The sequence below is a fragment of the Ceratotherium simum genome, chromosome 12 (genome assembly GCF_057802395.1).
Source record: "Ceratotherium simum simum isolate JZ-2026a chromosome 12, ASM5780239v1, whole genome shotgun sequence".
Classification (NCBI taxonomy): Eukaryota; Metazoa; Chordata; class Mammalia; order Perissodactyla; family Rhinocerotidae; genus Ceratotherium; species Ceratotherium simum.
In genome coordinates, this window is record NC_141911.1 from 34,264,708 (window position 1) to 34,277,110 (window position 12,403).

At 45.3% G+C, this 12,403-nt stretch overlaps 2 protein-coding genes across 4 annotated transcripts in view; one reads left to right on the forward strand and one right to left on the reverse strand.

The window, feature by feature from the left end:
• GATB (glutamyl-tRNA amidotransferase subunit B) overlaps window positions 1-5,266 on the forward strand; it is a 77,111-nt gene extending 71,845 nt beyond the window's left edge. For 2 of the 3 annotated variants that reach the window (XM_004420914.3, XM_087437538.1), the window contains exons 12-13: window positions 1,350-1,484; window positions 3,024-5,266. In XM_004420914.3, the coding sequence (XP_004420971.1) occupies window positions 1,350-1,484; window positions 3,024-3,197 (309 nt within the window). In that variant the 3' untranslated portion in view covers window positions 3,198-5,266. The remainder of the gene's footprint in view (window positions 1-1,349; window positions 1,485-3,023) is intronic. The other variant, XR_015553805.1, reaches the window with a different exon arrangement.
• A 40-nt stretch (window positions 5,267-5,306) lies between these two features.
• The window catches only part of FHIP1A (FHF complex subunit HOOK interacting protein 1A), a 228,275-nt gene continuing 221,178 nt past the window's right edge, over window positions 5,307-12,403 (reverse strand). The window contains exon 13 of the mRNA XM_004420913.3: window positions 5,307-11,492. Within this exon, the coding sequence (XP_004420970.2) occupies window positions 11,239-11,492 (254 nt within the window). The 3' untranslated portion in view covers window positions 5,307-11,238. The remainder of the gene's footprint in view (window positions 11,493-12,403) is intronic.

The following is a 12,403-nucleotide window of genomic DNA, read 5'->3' on the forward strand; positions in this document are numbered from 1 at the left end:
GCATTACAGACTGTTCTGTCCAGTTCCTGTGCTGCCAATGCTCCATTAATAAGTTTGTTGAGGGCAGGGGAAGTTCTGATCTGCTTTCGTGCCCTCTCTCTCAGTGCCTTACTCATTCTCGGCTGAGTAAATCTTTGAAGGATTGCGTTGGAGGCATGTATGTTCAGTACTTTTCTAAGAGCAGGAACAAGTTTCCCTAAGCAGCTGTGTGGTGGGAGCCAGAGGGGTGCCCTGCGGGGGACCCACCAAAGACACCTCTCGGCCACAGTCACTGCGGGTGTTCTGACAGCTGAGCTGAAGGCACACTGCATATCGTGGCCATATAAACGTTTGGGTTTGTTTTGATCCAGATTGGGGAAAACTGAGCCCTGCGGAGACTCCGAGCATCTTCCCCTTCATTTGCTTTGGTGTATGTGCTAATTATTGATGAGCTCTGTTCTTCTGGGAGGAAGGGCTCCTGGATGGCCCCTTCTCCACTAGAACGGTCATAGGGAGGGTTCAGTGCTTGTTACTACTGCAGGCTGACGTGAGGGAGGGGCCACCCTTCCAGCTTACACTAGAAGAACAACACGAGGAATGAGGACAACTACCCTAGGAAATGCCTTCTTTAAAAATGTTTTCCTTTTTTCCAACTTTGATAAGTTTGGGGATTTGTTATTTTTTAAGTAGAAAAACATATACACCATTAACTGTTAATTATCCTCACCAGATTCAGGTCTAGCTCCACCTGTAGGGGATAATTGTGGTAGGCTAGGGGTCCCTGTGTGTTATGATTTATGTTTTTAGTTATTTTCCATTTTGTAGCTTCATTATGGGGCCACTTTCTTGCCCCTCTAAAATCCTGTTTCCCAGGAGACCGGGTTTTCTAGACTTCATCTAAGTGCAGTGGTTACCTCTGCAGCCTGTGCGGCCCCATCCTTCACCAAAACATCACCCCCATTAACTCATTCAGTGGACGTGAGACAGAGCTGTCCCTGGCCCTCTAACTCCTGTCAGCAGGGGCCCTGTGAGTGATCATCTCCCAGCTCCCCTAGCATCTCCCTGCCGTGTGGTTTGAGTCAGCGAGTGGGGAGGACCTGCCGTCTCCACAGGCACGGTGTCCTGCTCTGTTCTGAGGGAGCAGCTCAGCGTGGAGAGACTCCGGGTGTGTCTGCACACCCTCTAGAGTGGCTTCATTCCCACCTGCTTTGGGAGAGACAAGGCACCCTGTGGGCCAGGCCCCCCCCCCAGCTGGGAACTCATTGACTCTGCTTTTCCTGTCCCAGCACTACTTGTCCTGGCACCAGCAAGGAGCTGGCAAAAAGAGCTGACTCCTCGCTTCTCTCTCTCCTCCCTCCTCTGGCCTGTAGGTGTTTGAGGAATTGTGGAGGAGCAAAGGGAAGACTCCAGCACAGATCGTTTCAGAAAAGAAGCTTGAACTGATGCAGGATCAAGAGGCACTGGAACAGCTCTGCCACGCTGTGATGGAGGGACATCCTCAAGTGGTAATTATCGCCTGCAGGGTGATGAGGGTCTTCCTGTGCAGCCGGAGTGAGGGTCCACCCTCCTGGCCAGCAGAGGGCCGGGCCCGGGCAGGGCCAGCCTGAGGACAGGGCCCAGAGCCTCTCCCCTGCTCCCTGTTGTAGCCCAGAGGTGCTTCCTAATGGCTGGCCCACTTTCATCAATAATGCCCCCATTATTTTTGTCAGTCTTTAGCTAAGGTCAAGAGATGAAGTAGGTGAGTATTGATAAAATACACCTTTTCCTATAAGGAAAATCCACCCCTGGAGGTGACTCTCATAGAGTTTCGGCTTAATGGGAGTTGTCAAGCTCACTAGATCAAGTTTTGACCTCCAAGGCGTGTTGTCCTCTCCCGGGTTGGCATTTTGACTCTGTTGTGGCCAGCTCTGCTTTATAAGGAGGCCTCTCAATAATAACCCAGCAGGCATGACTGCAGACGGGAAGAAAGATAGGGAAACACTTGAGCCGTGTGCCTTCAAAAGGTGGGAAGAAAGGCAGAAAGGAAAATTATTTGTAAATTACAGGAGAAAATCCTTGACAGGAGCAAAGCAGAAAACCAAGTCATTTTGTGTTCTGAGCAGAGAACCAAATAGAAAAGCTGAGATGAGTAGCATCCCTCTCCTCAAGTCTAATCATATTGTCTAGAGATGTTTTTCAGTGGGGAAAAAAATTGCTAGCAGCTCTTTCAGAATAATACCCACCCACTCACCTGTCAGTTTGCCGGGGATGGTAACAGCTCTGTAGAGAGCTCGTGATAAGGAAAATCAGCTCGCGCTGGGTCTGGGCAATCACCATCCTCTGGCCTCATCTGCAGTGACTGATAAAGACACACTCTTAGTTCCTGGCTCCTTCTGCCGCCCTGAGTGCAGATACTCACAGAAAGTGCTGCCGATCAAGATGCTGCAGAGCAGGAGGTTGGAGCGGGTGGCCCTGGCATCAGCGGCTATTTGATAGGAATTCAGCGCCTCCCTCCTGCCCACCACAGTGCACTCCCCCCACCCACATGCTCTGGGAGAGTTGCCATTTTGTGGATTTGTTTTCTGATAAACGGATCTTCTTGGCAGGGAGTGGCGGGGAGAAGGAAAGCCATGCATTTCGGTGCCTGGCGAATAGCACCAGAGGATTAGAGCGGTACCGCACTGGTTAGACTAGACCATTCATCTCGGAGAGTCACTCACAAGGCTCTGAGAAGCTCCACGTCCTCGTGTCACCTTGGCGCCCAGGAGGAGAGCGCCCTCATGCCCTCGCACCAGCTCCTCTAGCTGAGGGCAATCCCTCCTAATACCTTACAGCCCTCCTCTCATCCATTTTAATCAAAAGGCAGAGGAGCAAACATCGCCTTTGACAGGAGCCTGGAAACCTCTGCAGTGCACCCCCCCCTCCCCTTTTTCCTTTATAAACTCATTTTATATCTAACAGGAAAAAAAACTGAATTTAAGTTTCAGTAAACATAAACCTTAATTTAGGATTTTTAGGTATAAGTCTCTTTATTTTCTCCTCTAAAACAAATTCTCTCTTTAAAGGTAACGGATGTGAAGAAGGGAAACCCCAGAGCTATAAATAAACTGATTGGGTTGGTCCGAAAAGCGACTCTCAGCCGAGCGGATCCGACTGTGATAAAGGAGATCCTGGAGAAGAAGCTGTCACCCGGAGATGTTTCGGGTCCCTCTGCCCGAGGGAGAACAGTGCAGCCGTGACCAGGAACCAAGCCTGTGAAACGCTGACGCTGTGTGCTCCATGCGCTGCGTCTCCCAGTCCCTGGCCCAAGCCAGAGCCAGATGGCCACACCTGACCTGTGAGAGCCACCTCCACAGAAGACCAGCAGCCTCACCCGTTTGCTTCATTGACATCAGAATGGTTCCGTGATAGCTGCAGCAGTGGTTAAGAGATAGCACATTCTAGTGCTTAGTAATTCTGAACGAAATGAAACCTACTGTTACCATTCTAAGAAAACGTCATTCTGCAGTTCCTTCAACAAATATTTCTGAGCACGTCCTAAGGGCTGGGCATTGTTCTAGGTGCTGAGGATTAACAGTGATCAAGAGAGACCTTGATCCGGATGCAGTATTTTAGACCTAAAAATAGGTTAATGAAGATGAAAACACAACAGAATAAATTAATTGACACAGCATAAACACACATTTGTGTAGGGGGGCTTTTGGGGGTGAGGGATTGGTAGTCATTCACCCATCCACTGAGTGAAAGCGGTGGTGCCCATTCACCTCCCTAGGGAGCCCAGAAGGCAGAAATTGGAGAATGATTTTTTTTTTTTGTAAAAAAGACAACGGAAGTTTTCAAATAAATTTAATGAATAAAATATATACTGAAATATCACATAAAAAATTAACTTACACATCAAAGATTGTGCAGTTGACAATACCCCTTACCCTCAGGCCAAAAAAGATAAAAAGAAAAAAAAGCTATAATATTAAATTGATTTGTTTCGCCTGTAAAGAATAAGATTATACACTAGGAAATCAAAATCTTGACCTTGAACAGTAATTGTGGTGCGGTTGACAGTATCTCCATGAAAGCTGAGTTGCCTTCACATGACAATGACCATGTCATTGGTCTCATGACAATAATACTATGTCTCGGTAGCGCCCTGGGGCGCCCCTTGCTCATGTTATGCCTCTGTTACCTCTGACTCACAAGGCTCAAAGACCAGTTTTGCAAATGCTGTTTTTTGAAAGCACATGTCAAATAAACTGTAACATAAGTAAAAGAACAAAATCTTTGGAGGCCCTGATTGTACACTGAATTCTCGAGCCTACTGAGAAGAGTACAGGCATTTCCGTCATGAACGGTGCTCCAGTGGCGGCTGGGGAACCGGAGAAAACTGGACCTTCCCCATCATCAGCCTAGCCATTAATGGTTCCTGGGTTGCAGATAATGCTCAGGACTTCTCTAACTAGGAGTAATGAGTTCAGAAGTGTCCCTCTTACCAACCAAAAAAGCAGGGACAGAAAGGAAACCAGTTGTGTGGTTTATTTTAGACACGCATGAAGAGGTAGCGTTTAAAAAAAGTTTTAACTTTTTTTAAAATTGGTGACTTAGACTTGTAAGAAAATATGACATTACCCAGGAAGCCGTGTGCCCCTCACACATTCTGTTGCAACCCTGAAAACTACTGGGCCTAAAATAGTTTCCTTTAACCTCTTTTCGAGAGAGAAAGGCAGCAGAGTCAGTTCCCCTCACTCCACAAGTCTCTGAATTACCAACGGTCAGAGGCAGTTTAAGATTGGAATCTGGCGGGATCATTACTTTGTAAGAAATAATAAGGTTCAATTTTGTTTTACAAACTATTTTCACCCAAGGTCTGGCTTGGTCATCAAACTTTACAGAACGCACTGGAGGATCTTTCCAGACCATTTTAAATCAAAGGCTTATTGGGGGGAGGTGGTGGGGTGGCAGCCAAATGAAGAGAGTTTACCAATACTGTGTCAAGTGTAAACTGTTACAGACTGATCATTTCCAGAGAAAAATGCCATCATTAACACTTGATCCTTACAATGCTAATTGTTGTTCAGCTTTAACAATTGCCTGTGGCCTTGAATGTCCACTTCTGAAATCCTGAAAATTGGACTGTTATGTTGTTATAACTGCTAATAGGAAAAAAAAAAAAAAAAATCAAAGCACAGCTCAGATATTTTACTTGGAACCTGACTAGATACTTGAAAGATAGGTTTACATAACAGCCTAAGAAATTCAGGTATGGCTCTGCTCATAAACGGGCCTTAGTGAAATATAGTTTTAAATACATGTTTGCATGAGTGTGAATTTAGTCCAGTTCTTTATTTGCTTTTCAGGTGGAAATCTCATTAAAATGTATGAGTTGGTGCTATAGGTGAAGCCACTGACATGTCATTGGAGCCCATACACCTGTAGGCTGGGAGGAGAATGTGCTGGAAGACTGGCTCTCCCTCAGGTTGGCCTGAACCAGCTCTGCCTGTTAGGCCCAAACCATGTGTTCTGTTGCTTGAGAAGGAGGTCGGTTGGTTGGTTGAGGTGGGAGGGTAGGAATGTCAGCCTCAGCACGCAGCATGCTACCTGGCACAGAATAAGTATTTAGTAAAAGTTCATTAAATTTATAAAACAAAATTAACAGACAGCCTTTTGTGGAGCCCTTTTGTATGAAATGCTGGTGCTGTCAACTACTAGGCTCATAAATTCTGGATTTCTGAGTCTAGGAATGAGCTTCTTGACTGTCCAGGCTTAAGCTTCAAGGTGAACTTCTGTTCGTATCTTTCAAGGTGTAGATAGCCCAGGAAAAAGAACTTAGATCATAATTTACACCAAGTTAAGGATGTTTTAGCTATTCCCCCCCCCCACACACACACACACACACACTTCTTTTTTGTAATCACTGCTAATCTGGAAGAAGACTGAAATTTTTCAAAGTACACACCCTCCTAGAGCTTTGGGTTAGTTGGTTAATTCAATATATAGCTTATGGCCATGACCCACAATTTATATTGTATTTTTCATTTCTATTGAATTGGCTGCATCACTTCAAGGATTCTACATAGTGACTATTTGAAAAAAACCACTAAATCTATCTGAAAGGCCACGTTATTTACCCACTACCAAAAGCAGTGTAGAAATGGCTGCCATGCTTCCTCAGCAGATTTTAGACAAATACATTCTTGGATTATTTGTGAACAGAGCTGGCCCTCGATTGTGAGATGGAAAGCATCTGACTGAAATCCTCTCTCGTTGCCTCCCTTAGTCAAACTACTTAGCAAAAAATCATTTACATAGGATCCTCATCACCAAAATCTCTCTTAAAATGTCTCCAGGGCAAAAGGGGTTCATTATAGGTGGGCCTTTTGTAGACTTATGCCAATAAAAAGTCAGCTGACAGGCTAAAAGGCACAGACTTCTACAGCCTCAGCTCCATGAAATTTATAATCTGGCCCAAGAGCTCCCATCACCCTTGTCAGGTTCTGAAATGACACAGTAAATCTGAGCTCCCCCAAGAGATGCCTGAAATACATGAAACTCATGCTGACAGAACCCACTGGCAGTCCTCTTACTTGTGTGCGTGACGGTGAGTTAGGTTTACTCACATGTTGTAAGACAGGAACAAAATGCACAATGACCCAACGGGATAGGGTCAGTCCTAGCTAAAAATCATCACCCATTTTAGGATTCTAAGTGCAGAGGCCAAAGAAGTGAAGGCTTCCGCCCACCCTGTCTCTGTTCTTTTCCCTACAGAACCTCACCAAAAGTCTCACTAAAGCCCTGTTTATCCAGCTAATGAGCTACCAGGATAACCTGTCCTCCAAAACAAGTAATGGCCTAATAAATGCCTGAATATAGAGAGGATTTACTGAGGCAAAATTATCCTGAAAACAATTCTTAGTCTTCCAAGAGCTCTTTCTAAAGCATTAGGTTTATGACGGTCATTCAAAAAGAAAGAAAGAGAGTCAACTCCATTTTCTTAAAATGTTTCCTCATTGATGTGATTTAAGAATGGAGTATAAACTGGCTTGACAGTTTTCTGTTTTAAGCTGTTATTTGATGGAGAATTAGTGTTGTGTGATTTGTAGACTGACGGCTGAAGCAAGAAGGGGCCTGAGAATATCTTCTTAATGACTTAAAGCTGATGTGGTCTCAGCCACCAGAGGACTGCTGTTTCCAGGAAGAGCTAACTGCAAAGCTGGCTGAGGTTCGCAGCAAGCCACAAATTACACTGGCCAGTGACTTGAAGTAGCACGTGCAATAATAGCTGTCCTGCAATAAAGTGTTTCATAAAAATGGCAAGCATGACAGCCATTTCCGTAAATACAGGGCTGGTAATTAGCAATTAAATTGAATTGCCCTTAAATGAGAACTGGAGCATATGCTGCAGACATTCAACATCATACCAATGACATGTCCCACCCCTGCTGGGGCACTACTTCCCTCATGGAAGCAACCTAGACACACAGATCCAGATTCAGAATGGGCAGCCCATCCACAACCCCAAAGCTCTAAACAGATCTGGAAATCAACCCACACGCCCACTGCAACCAAGCTGATTTAGAGACACCAAAAACAACTTTCAATCCTGAGTACCACTGGCTGCCCAAATTGAACAGGCCACTCACTCACTCACGTACCCTGTTTCTAGATTCTATTCATAAGAGGATGCTCTCTTGACAACACCCTGCCCCTATGATGTCTTTTGGATTGAAAATCAACAACTACATCTGATCTAAATAAAAGCCACTTGCTAAGGAAAAGGTAATCTTGTTGTGGTTGTTGTTGAGGAAGACTCGCCCTGAGCTAAGATCTGTGCCAATCTTCCTCTACTTTGTATGCAGGTCACCACCACAGCATGGCTGACAAGTGGTGTAGGTCTGTGCCCAGGATCCAAACCCACAATCCTGGGCAGCTGAAGCAGAGTGCACGAACTTAACCACTATGCCATGGGGCCTGCCCCAGAAAAGGTCATCTTGAGGGCCCGTGAAAGAACCAAATGTGTCCTCCCTACATGTGACACAGACATCAATTCCAACCCTAGCACATCACAGTGTTTTCCCAAATAATACTAAGTAAAATGGGGACAATTTCATAATTCCTCCAAATACCAGGGAAAGGAAGTATCTATTGATAAAGAAAATCACATCTCTAATTGGTTACTCCAGCATCCCCATTTCATGGCTGGGAAATTGTAATTTACCCCATGAAATGGTATTTTAGGCTAAACTCAACCTGGAATTTCTTTGTTTAAAATTTTAAAGACATTTACTTGGCCATTTCCAAAAATCAATTTTAAATATCCCAGTGCTCTCATATACTCTGAACCACAAAATTCACTCCCTCTGGAACTTTACCTCAGACCCCGAATTATGAATGCAGGTTAATGTTGTGATGTTCCAGGAACCCCTGACTCACCTTCACTGCTGGGACCATTAGGCTAGACACAGTGATGCAGCCTCGGGGGCTGCACCATAGGGTTTGTGTCCACTGTGTCCTCCAACAAGTAGCCCAGCATCTGACGTGGGAGCCTATCACATAGAAAAGTGTCCACACTCTTGGACCACATTTTAAAGCATGGCCAATATTTTTCAAATTTTTTCCCCAAACTCATTACAAAAAAGATATTTCTAAGGGCCTCACCCATGATTTTGTGACTGGAATATTCTACTTCATTACCATGATTTTTTCCCACCGAGTTCCCTTCGTCACCCACCTGCTGTAAATATCTTCCTATCTTCCTAGATCAATGTTCATTCCTCCAAACCCCTCAGGATTTGCTCTTCTCTTTATCGTCTCAAGTTTTTGCTGTTTTTCCTCTGGCGTGTCCATGCCATTCCCTGAACGACCCTTCCCTAGCCCATCTGGCTGTTTCACTCAACCGCCTGGTTTTTCCAGTTCTCTATAATGTGTTTCCAGGTCAACTTTCTGACTTCATTTTGAAAAACCCCATACACAGTTCTCTGGAGGAGGGCTGCAGTGGATTCAGAAACATGAACCAGTTTCCAATTCCAAATCGAGAGGGTTATCATGTGCGTTTGCTACCAGCACCCCACCAGGGGAGTTAATTTTCCTGCCTCTCATCCCAGACTCTGGTCATCTCTGTCCTCCTTTAAAGTAAGTCTACTTCAGTACCTATTTAGAAAAAAATACTAAGAGGCACCAAATCAATCTCCTTTCCCAAAGGGCACCTTCCACGATGGGGACTATGGTGCTCTATAATAAAGCAGTATGGACTCAAGAAGAAGAATCGACACCACCACCAGATAATGGAGTGAAGTGTAAATCAAACAAAAACCTAAAGAATACAGTTTCCAGATGTGACTTTAGCATTTTGTCTACCGGGTAAGTCCAAACTGGAAGATAAATACTTGTGCAAAACAAAGTTAGAGGATAATAAATTACAGCTTTAATTCCATCTTTCTCTTCGTCTTTCTCTACCTTCAGCCACCTTCTTTTCCAGTGGAGACTTGTGGGTTGTGCAAATAGAAGTAGGCATCAGGAAGCCAAGAGCAGGCCAGTCTGCTGGGCCTCGTACATTCTGGCTGCTGCACGACAGTTGGGCAAACCATTTTTCAAGACAGACAAATTTGAAGTCAGAAATGTACAATGAATCAGTATCTTTGGTTTCTGGCTTAGACTCGGAAACACTGCCAGGCTGGCTCCTAGGAGCCACCCAGCCCAGGCCAGAGCTCCTGGGGTCTTCAGTCCACGGGCCAGCTCTCTCTCTTTCTCAATACAAAGCTGCTTCAAGATCCCTGAAACATGAAAGGGCAGCTTCTGCTCTGCAGAGTCTCAGACACGATACTTTCTTCCACTCCCCTCCTGTAGGAGGGACCTGATTAAAACCAAACCAGTACTCCTGAAGCACAACCCCCAGATGCAGGGCTTAGCAGAGATGCCCACAAAGAGAACAGAGAGAGCTGGGCTTCCAGTTTCCCTCCAAACTGGGAGGCTTATCCTTGTTACATGCTTCTCACCTGCCAAAAATAGAGGGGACTGAATATCCATAAATATCAGTTGTTTATGGTCTCATTTGTAGCCCACAGTTATTTTGTATGTTTCCTCATCTTGGTGATGTTCGAAGGAGACTTTGGCTCTAAGTATAATTATGCCTCTTGGAGCGGGCTGGAAAGCAGCAGAGAGGCACTAATACATCACGTTGGGGCCTCCTAATGAACCCCATTACTCAGAAGGCTGCATTTCTGTGTGCAGTGAGCCACCAGCAGGCACCTGGCTTCGAGGGGCTCCCTGCAACCTGTTCGCATTTACATCCCAGCTCCCAAAGTGGCTGCACGGTTCCTGTTTCTCTACAAAGTGCAATATATTAGAAAAAGCAAACATAATTTAAAATAATTACCAATGTTTTTACAGGTTGCATTTAGTTTACCTTTATCCTTTTCCCCCATTCCATTCATGCCCCCCAAAAGAGCCCACTATGAAAGAGCTTCACAAATTAATCTGTTTTTCATAAAACACTTAAAAAAAAAGATGGTTGTCTTCTTACATAAGTATGTGATACCATGCTTTCTTCATCTGATCAAACTCCCAAAAATAAAGTTACAGTTTGCATAGGTATATTTCATTTTGTGCAAATATTACTAAAATAAGGCTATTTTCAGTGTTTAGGTAGTGCTATACTGATCAAAGAAAGCTCTCAAGCAACAAGAACATTTCCCTGCATCCCAAGTTCTCTCCCAGGCAGACGGTGAGGCGAATGGACTTGCCTGCACCATAAGGCAATACATGTTGGGCAGAATACAAGTCTTGGAAGTAAAATGCAAAGGACATACAATACGTGCTCGTGTGATGGAGGCAAGAAGGGCTCCATCTTTATTCTTCCCTTTGATAAAATGGAAGCGGAAACACAGAAGGCCACAGGGGCAGATGTGCATTCTTCATGTGCTGTTGAAGAGCCAGCCTTCGGCCATGGGTACTTCCAGAAATCAATGAACCCCAGTATTCGCTTGGTGTGATCTAAGCTGAAAGATGAGTGACTCGAAGGGATGGGAGAACAACAACCAAAAAATCTGAGGAGGAAAAACTGAGCAAAGAAACCTGCCAAAGGAGCAACCGAGACTTACATTCTATGCAACGTAAGGTGGAAAGACCCGGCTAGAGAGAGAGGAGGTACACGGAAAATCCCCTCCGACAAATCAAGTATTGTCAGGAAATATCAAAGTAGAAATTTTTGTAAGCAGCTTTGCATTTAACATTCAGTCAAGACACTAAAACCTTAAAAAACAAGAACCTCTATTTGAAAAAAAAAAAAAGCTAACAATAGGAGTCCTCAAAGTCACCCAGGATCTTGTAGCACAGAATGGAGTGTTCCTGGGCCAAGGCAGCCAGTTCCTTCAGGAACTCTGGGAAGAGGGCAGCGGCCAGCATGGTGTTCCTCACTGGCAGGGGAAGACTTGGGGGTACCCCGGCCACCTTGGCTCTGTTCGTCAGGAAGGGCTGAAACACTCTTGGGGGACCATCCAAAAGGTTCTTGCCACCTCCTGTCCTGGAAGCATCCTGAATGGGATCTGAAACCAGAAAGAAGACTGTCGTGGTGACCCTCCATAGCCCTTTACGTCCACCCTCATAAGTGCAGTGTGTGTGTTTGAGGGGAGAGGGCTGGTGGAGAGTGTCTAGTCATGGGTTCAGTTCCTATAACCGAAGTCTGAGGACACTGCGCTTGAGCACACACCTTATTCCACTCCTTGGTACCCATATCTGCCCAACAGATAACCTCCAGCATAGGGCGTGTGATATGAGAGTTTTATCCCAAATCCTGTATAAGGAACTTCGAGCAGATATTGTGCAAGAATATGGGTTTATCAAGAACCTCCACGCCCAGAACATGGCAGGGGGAAAAATGAAAAAGGCATCTCCTGCCACTGTATCAACCGCCCAGCTCACCACGATGGTTATTTAGGGATATCCAGAGCCTCCCCCTGCTCTCCCAGCCACCCGGTGTTGGGGTGACCATCCTACCTTTGCCACTTAAGCCCTGATCACACAGCAAAGCTGCAGGAGGCTTGTTGGGTGAAACAAGCCACTCTCTGCAGCTCGTGCTCCCACCTCTGGGGCTCCCTGGTGACCCCCAGCTCCTTCTGGCCGGGACCTCCAGCCTTTTGTGGAGACGAGAAAGGAAGAAGCCTTTTAAAGGCTGGAAATAATGGAGAGGAAATGGGTGCTGGTAAGACCAGACTTGGAACTTCCCGCAACTGTGGGCACCTAATGGCAGCAAGTGGCTTGGAAGCATCCATTTCAGGAAGGTTCCAGGGGTTCTGCTCTCAGTCCCAGTAACACAGGTCTAAGACGATATGAGCCCAAACTTGAACATATTCAAGTGACTTGCATTTTGATATCAAATCAGCTTTACTAATTAAAATGGTTCAACTTTCCCAACTATTTAATTCCTGAACATCTCCAGCCTTCATATAGGAATTAT